The sequence below is a fragment of the Onychomys torridus genome, chromosome 5 (genome assembly GCF_903995425.1).
Source record: "Onychomys torridus chromosome 5, mOncTor1.1, whole genome shotgun sequence".
In the NCBI taxonomy this organism is placed as follows: Eukaryota; Metazoa; Chordata; class Mammalia; order Rodentia; family Cricetidae; genus Onychomys; species Onychomys torridus.
Genome location: NC_050447.1, coordinates 109,027,334 through 109,049,947, shown reverse-complemented (window position 1 = coordinate 109,049,947; position 22,614 = coordinate 109,027,334). Strand labels below are relative to the sequence as shown.

General features: G+C 46.3%; 2 protein-coding genes and 1 non-coding gene across 3 annotated transcripts in view; 2 read left to right on the top strand and 1 right to left on the bottom strand.

The window, feature by feature from the left end:
• The window catches only part of Lyrm4 (LYR motif containing 4), a 128,247-nt gene extending 125,857 nt beyond the window's left edge, over positions 1 to 2,390 (top strand). Inside the window, exon 3 of the mRNA XM_036189044.1 lies at positions 1,946 to 2,390. Coding sequence (XP_036044937.1) covers positions 1,946 to 2,014 — 69 coding nt within the window. The 3' untranslated portion in view covers positions 2,015 to 2,390. The remainder of the gene's footprint in view (positions 1 to 1,945) is intronic.
• A 9,600-nt stretch (positions 2,391 to 11,990) lies between these two features.
• Positions 11,991 to 15,250, bottom strand: Ppp1r3g (protein phosphatase 1 regulatory subunit 3G). Its single transcript, XM_036188007.1, has one exon. The coding sequence runs from the start codon at positions 14,380 to 14,382 to the stop codon at positions 13,339 to 13,341; it is 1,044 nt and encodes a 347-aa protein (XP_036043900.1). The 5' UTR covers positions 14,383 to 15,250; the 3' UTR covers positions 11,991 to 13,338.
• A 3,093-nt stretch (positions 15,251 to 18,343) lies between these two features.
• Positions 18,344 to 18,417, top strand: Trnaa-agc. Its single transcript has one exon. It is a non-coding gene; the product is annotated as a tRNA-Ala (tRNA).
• The last annotated feature ends 4,197 nt before the right edge of the window (positions 18,418 to 22,614 follow it).

Genomic DNA, 22,614 nt, shown 5'->3' with positions numbered 1-22,614 from the left:
TAACAAGTTACCCTCCTGTTCTCCAGGACCTGAGAGCTTTGCCCTTGGGCTGGCTTCTGTTCTCTTTCCTGTTTCCCAGTGCTGGATAGGTGAGGGGCTTGGAGGACACGCCGACATAAACATGCTTGGGTCTGAGATAGGACAGGGGCAACCCAGCCTCCAGAGAGCTAGCTTCTCAGTGAGTTAAAAAGCACCAAACAATTCACAAATATATGAAAGTTTATGAATATGTACTTTCTTACAATTTACTGATATATATTACAAATATGCAGGGTTGAGAAAAACACTGGCTTTTCTCTTAAGACATAGTTCCCACACCAGCAGCTATTTCAGGTTGTCAAGATGGGAACCCCAAACTAGCCCTTGGCTCCACTCACTAGGATTGTGATAAGATTAGAAATCCAAAAAATGAATGGATAAATGAGCAAAAAAAAAAAAAAAAAAAAAAAAAAAAAAAGAACCTCTACCCAATACCAGACCTGAACAAGGTTCCAGCCATGCTCACCAAAGTGTTCACAGTCCTGCTTCTAAGAAATGCACCTTCCCAGGTCCCATCTATCTGGCATGCTCTGTGTTGATGAGAAGACAAGACCACAGATATAGAAGCAAGCTTACCACTGTAATTTCATTCACAATTATTCTAAAGCACTTGTTGCTGGCAACAGAAGCACCTGCATTGATACTTATTTCCACACTCTGCACTTAGATAATGTATCTGTTAAGTTTCCTGTGTGAGTGTCTACTCAAGTGCAGAACAAGGATAAGACAAATGCGCAGGAAACAGGGAAGTCGGGAGAGCCTCTGCAGCAGCCACCATTGGTGGGAGCAAACCACACTGACCGTGTTCCTTGCTGACGACATACTCCCTTCTCCTGGGTCCTCTCTTTAAGCTAGAGCATTAAGGCAGGAAAAGGACCTATGTGGCGACACACACTTTTAATCTCAGTACTCAGGGGCCAGAGGCAGGTGGATCTCTGAGTTTGAGGCCAGCCTGGTCTACAAAGCAAGTTTCAGGACAGCCAGGGCTACACAGAGAACCCGTATCTCGTGGGGGAGGGGGCTGGAGGGGGAAGGGAGAAGAACCCTTGAGAGAGTCTGGATTCTGACACATGACCACTCTGGGTGGTAGCCCTGGCCTTTGGAAGTGTGCTCTTATTTGTCTTCGTAAAGAGCAATTTCTCGCCCCAGATGGTCCATAGAGAGTGTCCCAGTGCTGAGACCCAGACGGACGTCCTAATGCTCTGCACTTTCTTCCCCAGTTTTGTTTCTTAAAGTATCGCCCAGGAAGTGCCTTTAGTGAGAAACCGTGACAACGACTCTGTTTTAGAAAAGGGGCAGCCCTGCTTTGCTGCTCCAACATCTGAGCTAGTGGGAGCATTGGGATACCAACAGAGACACTTAAAGAGGACACAACAGAAGAAAAGAGGCAGGAAAGATGGAGCAGGAGCAGTGAGCACAAACTGGCAGCCCCAGCACAGCCTTGCTCCCTGGAAAGGAAGAAATTCCCCTGGGGTAAGAGCTCTACACTTGAATGGCTCTGCCCACAGCTGGCAACCAGGGAGCCTAGTGGATAGCCTTGCCAGCTCCAGATACCAAGACTGGCCATGGTGACATTTGAGAGAAATGTGGGGCTCTCACTAACCTCCCATAGCAGGGAGCCTGGGAGAGGGATATTAAGGGAACTAGCAATGGCACATGGGAATGAACTTTGTCCTGTGGTACAGTTTCCAGAGGCTGCAGTCTGCCATGACAGGCACCTGCACATAGTTATTAGAAATGAAGCCAGGCTGGTGGCACACATCTATAATTCCAGCACCTGGGAAGCTATGTCAGAAGGATGCCCAAATCAAGGCTAGCCTGAGTTACATAGCAAGCAAGACTCTGTCTCAAACCAAAGCTGACAGAGTCCCACAGTTCTTAACCTTTGTCTCTTCTTTGCCTTCAGGTGCATATTGGCCAACTGTATTCGACTGACAAGCTGATCATTGAGAGTCAAGAGAAGCCCAGGACATAGGAGCCTAGCCTAGGAAACAGCCTCCAGCAGCAGGATTGACCACCTTCAGCTCCATTCTGTGTGGTGTGGAACCTCCCATTACGGGCTGAACGTGGCCTCTTGCTCTGCCTGCCTTGTAGGGGCTGATAAACTGGGTCACATCTGCATTCTGTCAAAGCCATAATGTGAAGAAATGGCTGTGTGTTCTCAATCCAAGTGTCAGAATGAAGAGCTGGAGGTCACTCAGAATAATGCCATGTGTTATTGTGTCTCCTCTCCATCTCACCCATCTTACAGATCATCTATGTATAGAGCTTTTGCAGACTTTGTGTCTTAGTTAAAAATAAACAGAATTATATCCCTACCCTTTTGTACCAAATAAACCCATTACAGTGAATGTGCCTTTATTTCCTGACAAGACAGGCAGGAACTGTAAAAGTGGGAACCCAAAAGGAAGGTCCCACCACCAGCTGAAGGTTGCCTTTGTGAAGGCAAGTCCAGGCACCAGTTCAGAGGCAGGTAATAAGGGCCTGGATCAAGGTAAGCACAAGGTACATCACACAAACCTACAAGCTCAGAGTCCCAAGCCCCTTCCCAACCTATGCATATTGGAATCTTAGTTCTGGTAATCCCCAAGGGAGGCCATCACACTGAAGTTCGGAAAGTGCCTTGTGTAGTCCTGTGGCCCAGATCTGATTAACACCAGGGACACTGGGAACACCTTTTGAGTACATACACCTTGTGAGTACATCTGTTTAGCATCTTAGAGTCCTCAGGAATGAAGTGCACAGGGATTGAAATGTCTAAAATGCAGTTCTGGTGGGGGTAGGGGTGGCTTAGCACTTGGGAATATGTTTTGATCTTGTAGAGGACCCAGGTTCTATTCCCAGAACTGGCATGGTGGCTGCTGACCATCTGTAACTCCAGTTCCAGGGATATGATGCCCTCTTCGGGCTGCTGCAGTGACCAGGTGTGCACATAGTATATGTACATACATGCAGACAAAATACTCATGGAAAATTAAACTTTAAAATTATGTTTTAAAAAATAATAAAAATAAAATACAGCTCTCTGGGTGACTCTGATGATCAGCCAGTCAGCAGTGGCCATTGACTTGGAGCCTCTCCCAGGTACTGAAGATGTCCTTTGTTGTAGAAATTCATTCCTTCCAAACACAAGGCACACACCACATAACTTGCTTAACTTGTGGGGAGTTTCCAGGGACCTATCCCACTGGAGGAATTTCTGGTCAGTGTTAAGGAGACTGGAACATGTCAGAGTTGGAACAGGCATGCCAGTAGCGCAGGTGCCACAGTAGCCAGACAGGTGTCACTAATTCTTATACAAGCAGTCTCACTGTCACCCCACCTTAACAGTCATGGAAGCAGGGATAGTGATGTGAGTCCATCTACAGTAAAGTGCTTGCCACGCAAACCTGAGGACCTGAGTTCAGATTCCCAGCACACATGAAAAGCTGGGCACACCAACATGGTAACCCTGGAGGGGAAGGATCAGACAGGTGAATCCTGAGAGCTCACTAGCCAGCCAGTCCAGCCAAATTGGTCTGCTCCAGATTGAGTGAGAGACCCTACATCAAACATTAAGGTGAAGAGTGATTGAGGAAGACACCCAGTGACATTAACCTCTGACCTCCATATGCATGAACCACACATACATAAAGCCATGAGTGAGCCAGGTGTATGGTTGCACATCTGTAATCCTTGCACTTGAAGGCTGGAACAGGAGCACTGAGTTTGAGGCAGTTTGGGCTACATGAAAAGTCTAAGCACAGACTACATAGAGCCTGTCATGGGTGTTCACCTGGTGCCTATGCAGTACAGATTCTCTCATGGTGATGTCTGTTTTGCAGTACAGCTTTCTTTTTTAAAACTAGTGTGCAAAGTAATGTGTTTTGTTTTAGTGGTCTATTGCTGTGAAGAGACACCATGATCACAGCAATTCTTTTTTTTTTTTTTTCTGTTGTTTTTTTTTTTTCCCCCTCAAAACACGTTTTCTCAGTGTAGCCCTGGCTGTCCTGGAACTCACTCTGTAGACCAGGCTGACCTCAAACTCAGAGATCCACCTGCCTCTGCCTCCTGAGTGCTGGGATTAAAGGCGTGTGTGAACACATGCCCAACTACATGGAAACTACAAGGAAAGCATTTAAATGGGGCTTGCTTACAGTTTCAGAGGTTTAGTCTGTTGTTGTTATGGTGGAGAGCATGGTAGCATGCAGGCAGACAAGGTGCTGGATAAGTAATTGAGATTTCTACATCTGGATCCACAGGCAACCAAGGAAGAGAGACACTGGTACTGGCTTGGGCATTTGAAACCTCAAAACCCACCCCCAGTGATACATTTTTTTCCAACAAGGCCACACCTAATCCTCTCAAGTAGCACCACTCCCTGATGAGCAAGCATTCAAATATGTGAGCCTATGGGGGCCATTCTTAACTCCACCCAACACAGGTTTCATTATGGAATTTTCATGCCTGTGTGTCATACGTGGTTCTCATTCATCCAGTTGTGCACCTCCTGAGCTCAGAATTAAGTCTTGTACACCTGTAAGTAGTCTCAAATCTCATACCACTGGGTCCACTCCTGAGGGGTGAAGCATTCAAGAAGTAGGGCATTCAGCCTGGATGAACAGACATGATATGGAAAGTGTGCTCTTGCCTCTCAGCTGACATGTGGAGCAGTGCCACCCAGCCCTGGTGGAGGTGGTACTTACTGTTTATACTGAGCATCAATCAAATATGTGGTCACTCACCATCTAACAGCAAATCTATGGACAGCGCTCCCGATCTAAGTAGCTGTATTGTGCAACCTAATTCATCCCCCTGCAAGTGTCACATTGCAAGCAGAATGGTAGCTCCCAACAAGATCACTTCCACAGACCATCATGGAGTAAACTTGGCTTGACTCGCAAACCGTTGACAGCTGGCTGCTTTTGTGTTAATTAAACCTCATAACATGCCCAAGGCTTGATAATACAGAGCTAATTCTTGTAACTTAGATCAAATTAACTCTGTATTTGGGGATCTGTACAAAAAAAACAAAGGAGAATTAAGACAGAAAAGCCCACAAACAAAAGTTGGCTAAGCAGAGCCTCAAATTGGGTGTTCCCCAAATGCAGAGGACTTCAACTTGATTCTAGGGCTTCAGAAAAAATGGCATTTAACTGGTGTTTATAAAATGCAGCCATCTGCCTGCCTGATAGCCCCAACTGTAGAGCTTGGGCCAGGCGATGTGATTGAGAAGCTGTACCACTTGCCCGGGCCATCTCAACTCTCCCAGAGTATGCCACTGCTCTGCAGGTGCCAGGGGTCACTCAGTGTCAGCAGCTGCAGATGAAAAATACCACCAAAAGTTTACCTCTCCAGAGGCAAAAACCACTTCACTTGCCAAGCAGCCGTTTCCTAGACCTGTAGATAGCATTGGGTGGGCTTATCTGGTTCTCTAAATCTGGTTCTAGAGCAACAGTATGTAGGCAGGTATGAAGCTATGTTGCTCTGATTGCCCTTGTGCTCTAGATGGTGGAGCTAAAAGAGCATCCTCAGGCCATGACATAGATTGATTTGCATATATGCTGTCCATCAGCAGTCACCTTTGGCCCTTCCCTCCATAGCCACACCCAACACGGAAAGCCTATTATTTCCAAGGATTGGAAACCCTGCTCTCACTTTTTCCAGTGCTGCAGATAACCAACCCTATGTGTGCTAGGGAAGTGCTCTGCCATGGAGCTACAACCTTGTGTGTATCATGCCATAAAACTGTCTTCAAAGAGACAGTTTACCTGTAGCTCTGTAGAACAGATATGCACCCGTAGGGAGAGCTGCCAATAGAGAATGTTTTCTTTTTGATTGATTGTTTGGGGTTTTTTTTTGTTGTTTTTATTTTATTTTTCTTCAAGACAGGGTTTCTCTGTGTAACAGCCCTGGTTGTCCTGAAACTCCCTTTGTAGACCAAGCTGGTCTTGAACTCATAGAGACCCACCTGCCTCTGCCCCCAAGTGCTCGAATTAAAGGCGTGTGCCGCCACTGCCTGGCTGTGTAAGTTCTATGCAAATACAAGGCCTTTTTATGTAAGAAAGGAGCATTGCAGATTCTGATCTCCATAGGCACTCCTGGAGTTAGTTCCCTGCAGACAGCAGGGACAGTTGTACTTCATACTAGCTGCTATTGCCTTCTAGGTTAAAGGACCTCTTAGGTATTGGGGCGAGGCTAAAAACAAAAGCCAAAGAGAAGAGAAGACCCCCAAAAGCAGGTGGAAGTGTCTTATACTCAGGATAATATGCTCTGAATTTGGAAGCTCCTTTTTCTGGGGGAGTTAACTCACAGTCAAATAGGCCCTTGAGAAATATTACCTGAACCCAGATGACCCCACAAACATACACCCAGCACTGGAGATGCATGCTGGGGTCCTGGGCAAGTACTCTGCTGCTGAGCCATATCCCTGTCCCATGTGATGGAACCTTGACAAGACAACCATAAGCCCTGTTTGAGGGAAATTTGTAAATGTCTTCTTGTGCCAGCCACCAAAGTACAGGTCAGAAGTCATGTGGAGCAGCTGGGTCACTGTAATAAGCACATATGGTAAGGTCACATGATATGGCTGGCAAAGCTTATTCAGGTACACATTATTCAAAAGCAAGGGCGCAGCCAAGAGAAAGCCCTCTGCATACCCAGTCTCACTGTAGCTTTGCTGCAAACCAAGCATTTGTTGTAACGTGAACTTGGTAGTGGAGACTGTGCTGAATGACAAAGCCAACCTCTCTCCCTCCTCCTCTCCAAAAGTTTACCTAGAATCTATGTGGACAGTGGCTCACCTACACCTGAAAACAATAAGATCTTTCTTTTTCAGTCTTTGCAGCTTTATTATTACTTCAGGGAGCCATTGATGAAAATTGCTTCTCGATTTGATATCCATGTACAGAGCTGGATGGATGCCTTGCTTTTGCTCAGGGACTCAGTTTCAAGTCCAAAGACCTTTCAGAGAGAACCGGAAGGAGAACATTCAATAGTGAATTTGGCTGTTCCTTACCTGAGAGGACTGTTCTACCACTGTGCAAACAGCAGTGTCGGTGTCTCATCCTTGAAACTGGATCACATGAATTGTCAACACTAATAAGTCCTGGAATTGCACATATTGGAGTTTTTGTAACCAGATGGTCTCTACTAAACAAGTCTGTGGTGACCACAATGTGGCCCATGTGAGTTACCAGGCATCTGCCTGGACTTTCCCAGGGACTCAAAGCATCAAGGAAGAACTGGTTCCACAGGAAACAGCTTCCAAGAAAGAGCTGTATCTTCCTACCAGAACGTTAAGTGTTGTCAGAAGCTGTCCATGATCAGCCCATCATCTGAAAAGTTACTTTATTTACTTTGTCTCTTAAATGCCTTACATATTCTTAAAGCATTTCACTAGAACTTCCAATCTATTACTTGAGGAACCCATGTGATTTTGCCTAAGATTAGTGTCAATATAAATAGCTCTTTATTTTGAAGAGTTAATGCACATCTCATTTATGTACATCCAATATGCAGGACATTCAGGACATATGATCAAGAGCTATAATGTAAAAGGTAGGAATCTGATTAATAGTTGCTAATATATTCTTCCATTGAAATTCAAACATAATATATTTCAGAGTCTTAACTTGCTGTATTTTAGTATGCATTAAAATATTTCAAGCATAGCCTTACATTTTCTAGCAGCTTTATATAAATAAAAGTATACTCAGTCAGGTGTGGTGGCACATGTCTTTAATCCTAGCAGAGGCAAGACAAGCAGATTTCAGAGTTCAAGGCCAGTCTAGTCTACATAGTGAGTTCCAGAACAGCCAGAGCTATAAAGACCCTGTTTTGAAAATAAATAAATAAAATTTTTATCTGAGGTACATGCCTTTAATCCCAGCACTTGGAAAGCTGAGGCAGACAGATCTCTGAGTTCAAGATCAGCCAGGGCTACATAGGAAGCTCCCCACACACACATTTCCAAACCAAACAAATTAATAAATTATGTGCTAGCAGCAGTTTTCCACCTGTGGGTCTCACCCCTTTGGGGGTCAAACAGCCCTTTCACAAGGGTCGCATATCAGATATCCTACACATCAGATATTTATATTACAATTCATAATAGAAGCAAAATTGCAGTTATAAGTAGCAATGAAATAATTTTATGGTTGAGGGTCACCACAACATTAAAAAGGTTGAGAACCACTGGGCTCTGGAGATGGTTCAGCAGTTATGAGCACTATCTGCTCTTCCAGAGGACCTGGGTCCAATCCCCAATACCTACATGGTGGCTTATTCCTGTCTATGACTCCCGTTCTAGGGGACCCACCTCCCTGTTCCGGCCTCCATTGGTGCTATGAGTATGTGGTGCACAGACATAGGGCAGGCAAAACACTTGTACATACAAAAGAAAAAATAGGTAAATCTTTTTTAAAAAATCAGAGACAAGGAATAGGGTGTTCTAAGAGTTATGGCAATAAGGACATGAGCCAGTTTCCAGGATAGGATAGCTGCATCAAATGAATGACTTTTTTAAAGAGAAAGCCAAGCCACTAAAGTGACCTCACCCTGTCATCTCCTTGCCCCAAACCTCTATCCCCAATGGCTTCAAACAGCTGCACATCCCTGATCCTGTGAACCCAGCAGACCCCCTACATCTTGCAGACTGCCCAGACCAAGGCTGGGACTACCAATATCTCATCACAATTTGTTAGCCAAAGTGCTCTCTCTACCCTACATGCCTACAGGTAGCATGTGTCAGAAATTTGATTCAGTTCCATGATGCCACAGAAAGCAGAATTTCCACCTTTGTGCTCCTTCTCCCCCTCCTAATAAAGAAGATGTGATGTAGGCATGCTAAGCCAGTGGCCTCAAGACACAGAACTCAAAAGACACACATGGCTAAGTCAGGAAATGAAAAATCTTATCCTAATAAATTAGACAAACGCTGTGTGGCTAGAGCTGAAATTTGCAAAACCCATGAAGTGGTGTATGAAAATCCTATAGCTGAGGAGAGAGGGAAGGGTAGAGCAGATTGAGAGACGTTAGACTGGAAACCTACACATGCACACATGCATGCACACAAACAAACAGTATGAGAAAATTCATGGACTTTTGAGCAGAGGTTTGTGGGTAATATGACAATCACACTCCCAGGCACTCAGGGAAGTCTTCTGAACAGTGACCTTCCCTGCCCCTTCATGGGCTCCCAGAGTGCAGTGCCCACTCCCTGGCTTCCCAACCTCACTGCCCATCTTGCTTCATGAGTTTCCTGGGGAAGCATTTTGTTCCGTGCAAATTTTCTGATTTTTGCACAATGTTTCGGAAACTCTTTAGATGGAAACACAACTTTCCATCCAACATTCCCTGAATCTCTGATTCACTTTGGCCTCCAGGAAGCTTCTAGAATCTTCCGTTAATGTAGGACAGGGTAGTTAAATCACTGGGAAGAAGTTAGTCTTTAATGACTAGAGCTAGGTAAGATTTTTAAAGTTATTCCATTTGCAAACAAAATGACCACACTTCTCCAATAAAGGTGAATATTCCTGCAAAGGGGCACCAGCTTCATTGTGTGAATTTCGTGTTAAGGGGATGTGCTTCCTTCCTTTCGGAGTATGAATTGATTAACTCCTACTCATCCCAGCCCTTCTTTCCTCTTCCCCTCCCTCCTATCCTCTCCCTTTGTTTTGTGGGGCTGAGGATCAAGCTCAGGCCTTCACACATACTAGATCCAATGGTTAGTCAACATTATCCACCTTGACGAGGTTTAGAAATGCCATGGAAAACACATCTCTAGGTGCATCTGTGAGAATGTCTCCAGAAAGGCTTATCTGGGGGTGGAAGACACACCGTGAATGTGGATGGCACCATGAACGGGCTGCAGGTCTCAGACTGAATAAAAAAGGAGTAAGTGGCTGGGCGCTCAGCACTCAGGAGGCAGAGGCAGGCGGATCTCTGTGAGTTCAAGACCAGCCTGGGCTACCAAGTGAGTTCCAGGAAAGGCACAAAGCTACACAGAGAAACCCTGGCCCCAAAAATAAAACAAAAGAAGAAGAAGAAGAGGAAAAGGAGGAGCAGGAGGAGGAGGAGGAGGAGGAGGAAGAGGAGGAGGAGAAAAAGAAAGTGAGGGCTCGGAGATGGCACACTTGGTAAAGGGCCTTCCGTGCAGGAGTGAGGGCTATGTAAAATAACCGTATGGTGGGAGTCACCCCAGCACTGGAGGGTGGAAGCAGGAAGGTCAGTCTAGCCAAGTGATGAACTTGAAGTTCAGTGAGAGACCTTATCTCAAAAAAAAGATGAAGTAATAGAAGAAGACATCCGATGTCAACCTCTGGCTTCCACACGTGCGTGTACAACCAACCACAGGGACACGCATGCATATGCATACACTGCACATGTGCACAAAGAGAGAGCCAGTAAGCTGAGACGGTGTTCATCTTTTCTGCTTCCTGATTGTAGACACAATGTGATGCAATGTGAGCAGCTGCCTCCAGAAAAGAGAGAAGTAACTGACATACTAGGCAAGTACTCTGTCACTGAACAGCACCCAGAGCCCAGTAAACACACTTTTAAATACTTAGTGACTTTGTTAGTATTAACCTTTCCTTCAAAATAAAACATTATTTTTTTTTTTTTTATTTCTCATTTAAGCCAGACTGGCCTTGAAGCTTCTACATGGCCAAAGATAACCTTGAACTCCCAATTCTCTTTTCCTCACCTCCTAAGTACTGAGATTTCAGTAGTCAACTATACCACACCCATATTGAAATAACAACAAAAATTCTAACAAAAAAAAATTTAACCAAAGAAAATTCTAACAATGAACAAAAATATATTTTAATTTCACTTATATTTATAAAATAAAATGTTTCCTGGGGGTTGGAGAGATGGCTCAGCAGTTAACAGCCCTGGTTGCTCTTCCATGGGATCCAGGGTTGATCTCCAACACCCACATGGTGGTTCATAGCCATCTGTAACTCTGGTTCTAGGGGATCCCATGCCCTCTTCTGGCTTCTGAGGGCACCAGTCACACAGGTGGTGCATAGACACACAAGCCAGCAAAACACCCATACTCATAATAAATAAAGAAATATTGTAAGTGTTTCTTATGGGCTAAAAAATAGATCAGTGTTAGAGATACTGACCAGCTAACCTATAAACCTAATATGTGTGAAACCCTGGGTTTAAAAATAAAATAAAATAAAATATAAATAAACAAACAACAAATAAACAAATAAATAAAAACCCTGGTTTCATCCCCACAACAACAAAAATGTTTGCTTTTTTTGTTGTTTTCTTTTATCTTTTGAGACAGGCTCTCTCTGTGGTGACTCCCTGGGTTTTTTGGAACTTATTATGTAGACCAGACTGGCCTAGAAATCACAGAGTGCTCCCAAGTGCTAGGATTATAGGTGTGTGCCACCACACTCAGGCCTTGTTTGCTGTTTTAAATGGCAATCATCACTAAGCTGTTAACTGTTTTGTGAATTATGATTCTCCCGAATATAGCTTTAAAAATAGTAAGCAGGGTTCACGTGCTTCCTATAAAGGGTCAGAGAGTAAATGGTTTACACTTCACATCTACTTAACTCTCCTGTAGTGCAGAAGAGCATCCACAGAATGAATCCATTGCTCTGTTCCAGTAAATATCTGTGGATGGTGAAGTTTGAATTCCACATAATCCTTTGTTTGTTGGGTTGGTTTTGTTTTTAACCCAGCTCTTATTCTGCTGGCCTCCAACAAACTGTGATCATCCTATTTAAGCTTCCAGAGTCCTGGGGTTCCAGGGATGAACCACCATACTTAGCCTTGGTTTTTGCTTGATAGAGTTTTTCTAGGCTGACAAGGCTGGCCTCAAGCTCTTGACAATCTTGCTTTAGCCTCCTAAATGCTGGGATTATAGGTGTGTGCCACTATATCTGGCTTTAATATAATTTTCATATCACAAAATAATAATTCTTTAACATTAAAATAAAACTTTAAACGTGAAAATCATTTATAGGTCTCTGGTTCCGTGAAAACACACTTTGGGCCATGTTTGATCTTTGGTACTTGCGCTGACCCATCTGTAGAACTATGAAACCATCTCCCCTTAAATTTAGTCTACTCCAAACTAATTATGCTAGTCACGTGCTAGAAAGTAGGACACTTTGAATAATAATTTTCAAAAGAAAGTAAGTTACTGGGGGAAGAGTGGGAAGAAAACGGAGTCTTCACCCAGAGTGCGCTCCCACTCAGACCTGGACACATCTCAGAGTATGGGGCCGTCCACAGTGCGTGAAGCTCCCCACACCCGCGCCTAGGGGGTTGCTATGCAGAGTGCCCGTTTTGATTCTGAGCAACAGCACTAGCTGAGTGTGCTTTGCCTCTGAGAGGAGAAAGAAGCCACCTGTCCAGCCCCCAAACCCTGCACTTGGAGTGCAGCCTGCGAGAGCCCAGCTTCTCTGACTACTAATGGCCCAGAGAGTGGGGCAGCTATTAGGAGCTCTAAGTGCACAAAAGGGTTGGGACGAATGTGATGGGTTCCTGCAGCTCACAGCCAAGGCCTCTGGCATTTTAATTCGTCCAACATTTTACTATGACAAGGGACAGAGCACTTTTTGTATGTTTTCAAGATCGCTTTTCCCAGTGTGGAGAACTTGGGCTCTTCCACATCAAGAGAAAGTATGTCAATGCTGTCTGTGTCGTCAGCTGAGCACCCCCGATGGCCAAGGCCTCCCCAAACCCAAACCCTCAGAAGGTGAAACATGAAGCACGGAGGGAAAGTATGTGCACATGGCCTTTACTTTTTAAAAGGGCATTTGTATCCAATCACAGAAGAAAATAGCGCTGCTTCTGGGCAAACGTTTCCAGATCCCAGATAAAAGGAAAGGCTGATCAGCACCCACCGAGCCTTCTGAGAATCAAGTCTCGGTGTGAAGGTTCCCTCCTGGAGACGGGGTGCCTATCTTTCCCTGCAGATTTTCATCAAGCTGTAAGGACCACCTCTCACATTAGAAACAAATCCCCAAGGTCACAGGGTTCCACAGCCCCTTTCTTGGTGAGAATCCCTGCATGGGGGACTGGGGTGTTCCTTAGTCCATTGCAGCCTGGGAATTCTAGAAGGCAAGTAGAAAGGTTAGTGGAAAGAGAGTCATAGCATTGCCAGCCCCGCTGTGCTTGCTGGCGTGTTGATCTGCGCTGCGAGTTGATGGTTTATTTAATGTTTTGCTCCTTTCTCTCCAAGCTTGGTTAATGCGACGCTCAGCTAAGGTTCCTCAAGAGCTCTTGATGGAACTTCGCGTGCTGGTCAACCTCTCTCCATGTCTCAAACAAAGAAAGCTCCAGGGCTCAGAGTGGATCTGTGGAGCACACATAGCGCAAGGTGTAATTGGCCCCCTCGTTGTTATCCCAGTATTCGCTCTGTTCGCAGCGGTAGCAGATGGCAAAATGAATAGCGACGTCCCATGTGTCACCGTCCTCCCCTTCTTTGGGTTGCAGACCTGGGGGCAGGCACAGCGAGAAGCAGAAACGCTGGGTGACCAGCTCCTCCTCACTATCCTCAGCCCCTGGTCCAGAGTGCCCCGATGGCACAGGAGGCAGCTGCTCCGGTGACTCAGGATGCAGCTCGGCCGGCGCGTCCAGAAAGGTGCGCCACTCGGTAAAGGTGTAGCGCACCGCCACAGCCCTGGGTCCGGGGCAGCTGATCACCCGGCCGGAGCCGGTCACCTCGGCGCGGGGCGGCTGGGAGCATTGCACGCTCTCTAGACACACTCGCTGTCGCCGGAGACGCTCCTCCGCAGCGCTCAGCCCCGGGAGCTGGAAGAGGGGTCGGAGCTGGATCCGCGGCACCCAGAGGGGCGCGGGCACCTTTGCCACCGTCAGCAGCCCCCCGACCTGCTTCAGGTCCTCGACGCTCAGCGGGAAGCTGCGGAGACGGGAGAGCACGGCGGGAGGCACCTGCGGCTCCTCTGCCTCGCTGAAGTGCTTCACGCTGGCCAAGCTCAGCCCCAGCGAGTCCGCGAACTGCACGCGCTTCTTGCACTTGGCGCAGCAGTCTACGGCCGGCTCGCCACACTCGGCGCCGGGCTGTCCGGTCAGCTGCTGCTGCTGCAGGAGCTTGGCGGCCTGCAGGATGGGGTCCGCCGGCAAAGAGAAAGAGCGCGCACGAGGGCGGCGATATTCCTGCAGCTCCTCCTGCTCCGGGAGAGCCGCCTCTTCCTGCGGCGACAGGGGCCTGTCCTGGAGCTGAGCGTCAGGGCTCGGGGTCTCCGAGGTGCCACCCTCTACGCAGAGGACCTCGGGGACAGACAGCACCTCCGTGGGCGGGGGTTCTTCGGAAAGCGTGGAGATGGGAGCCTCGGAACTTTGCAGCTGCTCCCTGGATGGATCCATGATACCATCCGGTCCTGGGATTTGTCCCGCAGCAAACGCAGTTCTGGAGACTCCGCTGAAAACTTATCTACTCCAGCAGCTGAAGGAGAGCATAACGCCGGCTGGGCTCGCCCTTCCCGGCTCAGTCTAGCCAGGCTGGAGAGCAGAAAGCAGATTCAGCCTGGAACCTCCAGCTTTTAGTTGCGGCTGTCCCGGACCGAGAGGGAGGAGGATGCTGGCCCAAGGCTAGATCCCAAGGGGAGGGCCAGGGGCGGGGAGGCGCGGCCTCCAGAATACCTGGGAACCAGGTCCCGAATGGAAATTAAGACTTTCTGAAGGTCGCGGGCTGGCTGATAGCCTTGACCCTCCCCGTGGCAGTGCTGCGTCTGTCCCCCCTCTAGGGCAGCTCGCAACTTTCAGAGCCAAGAGTGGAGACAAAGTTTTCCAAGTCAGTGAAGTTACTACTCTTCAGAAGCAGTGTTGCCGCCTCGCGGTGACATGCCGGCTGCCACCGTCCTAGGAAATTCGCGATGCAAGCCTGTCATTGAGGCTAGCAAGCTAGCCGAGTGCATCCCTTCTCTTTCAAATCCTTTCTCCCCCAAACCTCAGGGGTCCCCGGGTCGCATCTGCATCCGTGCAGCTGCCCCTTAGTGCTCCTAAGAGCTGGGAGACGGGCTGCAGCCTCCACCTACCTAGCCGGTGACTTTGCCAGTGGGCTTGTGACGGGACAGAGAAAGAACCCACCAGGAGCGGCCAGCTCAGAGCAGCCGGAGGCCATTCGCGCCTGGCACTAAAGCACGTCTCAGGTCCTCCCCTTGTCCCGCCCGCAGATCTGGGTGGCGAAGAAGGGGCTTGGCACCTCCCTCCGCCGCTGAGAGCCTTCCCACAGCCCGCAATGCATCCTCCTCGCCTGCTAGTACTGCTGGTTTCCCCCCAGAGGATCCCAAACTAGTCTAATACAGCTCAGGCCTTGTGGGCGGTGGGGCCAAAGCCCAATCGCTGGAAGACAGATCTGGGAGCACTCCATTCTATCCTGGCATTGGAGACTTGCTAAAGTGTTGTATTGTGCTTTTGTCTTCAGGCCAGTTTGCCTTGATCAAATGTCAACTGATAACCCCATGACCAATCGTCAGACTCACCCCTCATCCCCTAACCCCATATCTGACTCAGGGAGTCCCACACGGTGCCTGAGAGGATTTCTAACAGGGAGATGCTGAGGCTGGGCTCTGAGGATCACAATTTAGGAATGAATAACTACTTGACATGGTTGTGTGTACAATTACTTACATAAAAAATTAGGCCGGGCAATGGTGGTGCACACCTTTTATCCCCAGCACTTGGGAGGCAGAGGCAGGCAGATCTCTGAGTTCAAAGCCTGCCTGTTCTACAGAGCTAGTTTCAGGATAGCCAAAGTTACAAAGAGAAACCCTGTCTGGAAAAACCAAACCAAACAAACAAACAAAAAATGAAAAAATAAAGTTGGAGGTTCTAGAAACATTGATCAAGGGGAAAAAAGGGGGCAAAGCTATCTTACCCAGGCTTTTCAAATGAGGCTTAATCTCTGAGCAGAATATAATGTTCCCAAGATTTGGGGCATATTAGGAAGAGGGAAAGGATCATATTTATAGCTAGTATCTATTGAGGGCTCACAGGCTGCTCATCCCTCTCCAGGACTGAGGGTCCTTCCTGTGTGATCTTATAGGCACAGAACTCTGTGAAGTAGGAATCATAGTTTTCCTACTCTGTATGTAGCACATAAAGGCTAGGAAGGGACTGTCTGTTCAGGCCCCACAGCTGGGCTGTAGTCAGGTTTGACCCCAGGCATTTGAGAAATGTCATCTATAGACAAGGAGTCTGAGCAGGGGAGGTATTTTGAGAAAGGGACTCCGGTGGTCCCTTGGCTGGGATCTTATGATAATTAAGTGCCCAGTGTAGAACTCACAAGGACATCTCAACTTGGGCCTGGGGCTCACAAGAAAATCCAGATCCACCTAGAGTGCTCCTCCCCCCCCCCCCCACGAATCTTCAAGGTCTAGGACAGAGGGCAATGTTTTTACATGTAAATTGACATTGTTATGTTGTGATACTGAGTCTTCACAAGCCAGTTTAAAGGTGGAATAGGAACTTCAAAAAGATTTTGAGGTTGGAGTGAATTGTGTTGCTATTACAGGGACAGACTGAGCTTGGGCTCTTGCTCACGCCAAACATTGCCTTGTCTAAAGCCAATGCTTTGATTCTCAAAACGGCCATCCAACATTTCAAGACACTGCCTACCTGGAGTTAGTGTCAGAGCCACAAATTATGGGCTCATTTTAGGAACTCCAGCCTCACTTCCCTTCCTGGAGGTCAGCTTTCAGTCTTTCTGGTAACCAACTAGTCTGGTTGTCTAGGGGACACAGTTGAAGTGATCTCATTAGCATTAACTCAGGTGTTACCAAAAGGAGCTTTTTTATAAATACTTGGTTATAACAAACACACAATCAATGACATTTTCCTCAGTCTTCCTCTCTGAGACAGGGCCAGGTGATATGTGTGTGCTTTAAAGTTCTGGCTCCCAGAAGTTAAACAGATGCTCTCTGACATAGAGATGGTTCAACTCTTGATTCTTTTCAGTATCATGAAAGTGACACATGTTATGGAGTAATCTTTTTGTACACTATGAAGATGTCTCTTTGCCAAGACACCTTCTGCTTGATTTAACAAAAGAGCTGACTGGCTGGTAGGTAGACAAGAGGGGCAAGACACAGAGGATGCTGGGAAGAAGGGTGGAGTCAAAGGAGTCACCTGCAGACACAGAGAAAGCAGGAGGTGCAATATAAAAGAGAGGTAATGCCATGTGGCAGAATGTAGATTAATATAAATGGGTTCATTTAAGTTGTAAGAGTTAGCTAGTAACAAGACTGAGCCATTGACCGAGCATTTATAATTAATATTAAGCCTCTTTGTGGTTATTTAGGAGCAGGTGTCAAGACACAGAAAAAACGCCGCTTACAGACACACTTTCAGTAGAAACTATAGTTCAGATTTTGAATTTGGATATTTCCAAAGATTGCTAAGGGAAACAGAAGATGCCCTGTGTAGACAACATGACTAAAGTGTGCAGTAGATGAAGTATATTCAATTCATTTTCTGCTTACAATATTTCCAGCATATGGTGGAACCAAACCCCAGTGTAAACTGAGGAGCAGATGTAGTTAAATGATACAACCTGAAAAATAACTTTTTGAATTTAGACCACCTAATCTATAGATATGTGTTTAAGTCAACCACAAACATCACATGATCACACATCTCAGTTGCTGAAGTATTTACTCCAGGCATTCAGATTCTTAGTTATTTTGATTGTTGTTGTTGTTGTTTTGTAAGGGATAGGGAGTGCTTGCTACATAGTCCAGGCTGATCTGAAACCTGTGATCCTCCTGCCTCTACCTAAACGGCTGCAGCTGGGGTCATCTGATCCCCTCATCTGAGGCCTGGGAAGTCTCAAGTGATTCGAGGAAAGCCAATGGAAAAGAAAATTCCCCTTTGCATTAAAAACAACAAAAATGATGAGACAGTGTTCCAATCCCACACTGTGGTCTGAACCCAAGGCTGGTATCCTCAAACCAAACCACCAAATGTTTCAGCTGGGTCAAAAGCCACCACTGCTGTGTAACCTGAGACAGTTCAGCTGCTCACCTGATCACACTGCCTCACCACAGAAATTATGAGCGAGTAAAGCAAAATCTGGACTGACTTGTTACAACTGCCAAAGTCAGACTGCAGGCCTATGATGTCAGGTATTTCACAACCTGTTCTGCTCTTCCAAAGCGACAGGGCACGTGGAGGACAGAGGCATGCAGACCGAGGCCAGTGTGACCAATAACAACAGCCTCAAAGCAACTCAACCTGGAGAACTGCGCTGTCTCTCTTTGGCCTTGAGCAGCGCTAGTCTTTGAGACACCAAGGTTAAAGGAGTGCAGCAAAAAAACAGTCAAGACGGGTTGGGGATTAGCTCAGTGGTAGAGCGCTTGCCTAGCAAGCACAAGGCCCTGGGTTCGATCCTCAGCTCTGACAAAAAGGAAAAAAACAAAAACAATCAAGACAATGTGCGCACACGTGTGTGTGTGTGTGTGTGTGTGTGTGTGTGTGTGTGTGTGTGTGTGTGTGTTTGCATCCTGTGGAGCCCAAAGTTGACACTGGGTGTCTTCCTCCATCACTCTCTGCCTGATGTACTGAAGCAGTGTCTCACTGAACCCAGACTCCAGTGATTCAGTCCATCTATGCATCCAGTTTGTTCTGGGGATCTCCTATCTTCACTTCCTGTGCACTAGGATTAGAGGCAAGCTGCCATGACCACCTGGCTTTTACATGGGTGCTGGGATCTGAACTTTGATCCTTATGCGTGCATGGCAAATGCTTTACCTGTTGAGCCATCTCCCCAGCCCCTAAAGGCTCATTTCTTACCCTCTTGCACAGACTTGTGGGACCGGGAGCATCATTGATCTCAGTAACAGGTCTTGTAGGTATGGAGAGGGAGAATGGATTACTCTAGTTTCTAGCCTGCCCCCCCCCCCCCCCGTGTGTGTCTGTTATTATATACATGTGTGTGCGCCTGTGCATGCATGTGCAGAGGCCAGATGTCAACATCTTCCTTCATTGCCTTCTACCTTATTTTTTGAGACATGGTCTCTCACTGAACTTGAAGCTTGGTGGTTTGCCTAGACTGGCTGGTCCCGAAAACCCTGAGACTCTCCTTATTCTATCTCCCAGTGCTTCGATTAGAGACACATGCCACTGTGCCTGACTGTTTATGTGACACTGGGGATCTGAAATCAAGTCTTCATGCTTTCACGGCAAACTCTTTACCCATTAAGACTCGATGAGACAGCCATTGGTGTCTTAAGCAGAATGTCTTCGTTGTGATAGGCTGCCCTACACATTCTAAGACCTGTAACATCTCTAAATTCAATTTGCAAAATGCTCCTGGGAGCTCTGAGCAATTTGAAAAACAAAATCAGGTAAAAATATTATGTCTTGTATATTTTAGCATGGTCTAAAAAATCATTTTAAAAATGAAAAGCTGTGGTAGCATTCATTGAAACTACACCTGGCTTCACTCTACTGCCTTGTTTCTTCTCTCTTCTTGGCTGCCTTCAGCCACACAATCTCATTTCTGTGCCATGTCCATCCTTTCCTATCTGGACTACTGTTGACATCTAGCATGACCCTTCTCAATCCTTTGGGACCCTGATAGAGGAGTCTTGCCCACCCCTGCTTTGATGCCAATCACATACATGTACCAGGTATGAGTCAAACTCCTGCCCACTTATGCCTGCTGCCAAACACATTACCATCCTGTCTGCTTTATGTCATTTCCTGAAAAGCACCCTAGGAACTCCTGGGCAGATGTGAGCTGAGATTGCAAGGCCCTGGGCCCTGCTCCAACGCTAGCTGAGAATTTGAATTTTTACCTCTTTTACATATTAGAATTTCCTGCGATTTTGCTTGATCAGAGAACTCCACCACCAAACAACCAGACCACCATCACAGCGTCACCATCACCACCACACCATGACCTCAACAAAAATCACAGCTATGTCACCACTATTGGCACTGGCCGTTGTGATTCCCCCAGACTATAATGCAGGAGGTTTTGCCTGAACTAGAAACCTGGAAGACAGAAGGCCAGAGTTTATACTGCAGTGCAGCCATGTTTGCAAGTCACATGCCCTCCCCGAGCTGTGCTCTCCTTAGCAGTGAGTAGGAACGATAGCACCTACTCATGGTGCTGTGAACCTGAAAACAAGAAAACGTGTGCAGGTTGCTTCTCAAGGAGCCCTGTGTGCAGCTGCACGGTAACTATTTGTGACTATTGCTTTTTAGCATAATGCCTTCATTAATTTAACATATTGCATGCCAGCTATGTACAGGCAATAACCACACACACACACACACACACACACACACACACACACACACACACGCCACACACCCTCCTCCTACTCCTTTTCTTCCTACCCCCTCTTTTCACATCAAGGCTTGGCCTTGAATTTGCAGTAATCTTCCTGACTGCCAGATCATAAACCCAGCTAGAGTAGGGCAGTGTTGGCGCACACCTTTAATCCCAGCACTCAGGAGGCAGAGTCAGGCAGATCTCTGTGAGTTCAAGGCTAGCCTGGTCTACAGACTGAGATCCAGGTCTACAGAGAGAGATCCAGGACAGGCACCAAAACTACACAGAGAAACCCTGTCTAAAAACAAACAAACAAACAAACAAAAAACCACCAACAACAACAACAACAAAAAACCAGAGACATTCCCCTAGGGTTTGGGGATGACCTGTCAGTGAAAAAGCCCCAGATCCCTGTCCTTTGTGAGTTCACCTCCTGTTGTCTGGAAATAAGATAGAAACAATATATAAACAAATGCAGAAAATATGGAGCTGAAGCTGGGCAGTGGCGCATGCCTTTAATTCCAGCACTCAGGAGGCAGAGGCAGAGGCAGGCAGATCTCTGTGAGTTTGAGGCCAGCCTGGTCTACAGAGAGTACAGGACAGCCAGGGCTGCACAGAGAAACCTTGTCTTAAAAAAAAAAAAAAAAAGAAGAAGAAGAAGAAGAGACAAAGGAAAAATATGTAGCTTATAACATACATAAAACTTTGCACATAGTAGGTACTCATTAAACTAGGGTTGATTGAGTAGATCCCCTTACCTTCACCTCTCTGACCCCTCTGTGTCAAACTCCTCCTTTTCTCAGAGTGGTTAAATAACAGCCACAGGCTCTGGACACCTGAGACTGACTGAGACACCAAGACAGGAACACAGAGCAAGAAAACGGAGCCCAGAAGTCATGGGACATCTGCATCAGAGACATAAACAAGTATTTTGACGTGCGTTTTCTCCTGGCTGATCACACTTTTGTACTCTAAAGTTTGCACTTGCCTGTGATCAATGGTTGTGCACTCTGAAGTCAGGACAGTAAACAGTGGTGCTCGTACTGTTTATGATCCCAGACTGTCTCCTTCCTGTCCCAGATGTTTCTGCACTTTTGCTGCTATGGGAACCTTTCACCCAGTTTACCTTTCACGGGTCTCTGGGAACCATGTTTTCATCATAGTCCAAAACAGACCAGAGCTTCAACTTTGACCTCTGTGGTGTGAGGGTGCAAAGACTGCAGTACTGTAAAGAAAGCATCCAGCCCCACAGGCAGATGCCCCAAACCCCTGGTTCAAAGACAGGTGAACCCAAGCCTAAAATTAATCTGCATGTGGGCATGTGGCAATAGCTGTCTGAAGGAAAAATAAAATGTCAAGGTCTTCTAAGCATGTTTCCCATCCCATATCCAGCACTGTGGTAACTGCAGGGTGTTCTTGTAAGGTTTGTACTAAGCGAAAGTTAATTGGTCACTGCAGTCTTCCCATATCCAAGTATTGACAAGTTAGTTTTCACAAAATGTAAATCCTCACATATTATATCATTATATTAATATTCAATATACTGATATTTAATAATTTTACTTTCTATTACTATAATGCTTAAAATTTCTCAACACAAATTGCTACGAATTGCTATGAGATCTATTGTAGTAGAATATTATTTTAAGGTGTGTTACTTTTGCTTATGTTGCATTTTTTATAACTCTGTGAAACTGTGTTACTGTGCCTGTCTAAAACACCTGATGGTCTAATAGAGAATGGCCAATACCAAGGCAGGAAAAAGATAGGCAGAGCTGGCAGACAGAGATTATATATAGAAGGGGGAAAGAAGAAAGAAAAGAAGGAGCCAGAGAAGGAGGAGGACTCCAGGGTCCAGCCACCCAGCTACACAGCAAGCCATGGAGAACGAGTAAGATTTACAGAAGTATGAGAATGAGAAAAGCCCACAGGCAAAAGGTAGGTGGGATAAGTTAAAGTCAAGGAAAGCTGGCTAGAAACAAGCCAAGCTAAGGCTGGGCATTCATAATTAAGAATAAGCCTCCATGTGTGAATTATTTGGGAGCTGGGTGGTGCCCCTCCCCAAAAAAAAGAGCAAAAACAAACAACAACAATGTATTTTGATGCTGTGTGTATCAGTTAAATCTTACTTGGATTAAACCTTTCCCTGTGTTCCTTGTCCCGTCTAGCTGCTTCTCTTCCTTCCCCCAGATAGCTCCCCTTTCACTTTCATTTAACATAAAATTCTACTTCTTCTATTCCTACTACCCACTATGGCTTTCCCTATTTCCTTGAGAACTGAGCAAAGTATAATACCACAATGTATGTGTCTTAATTAG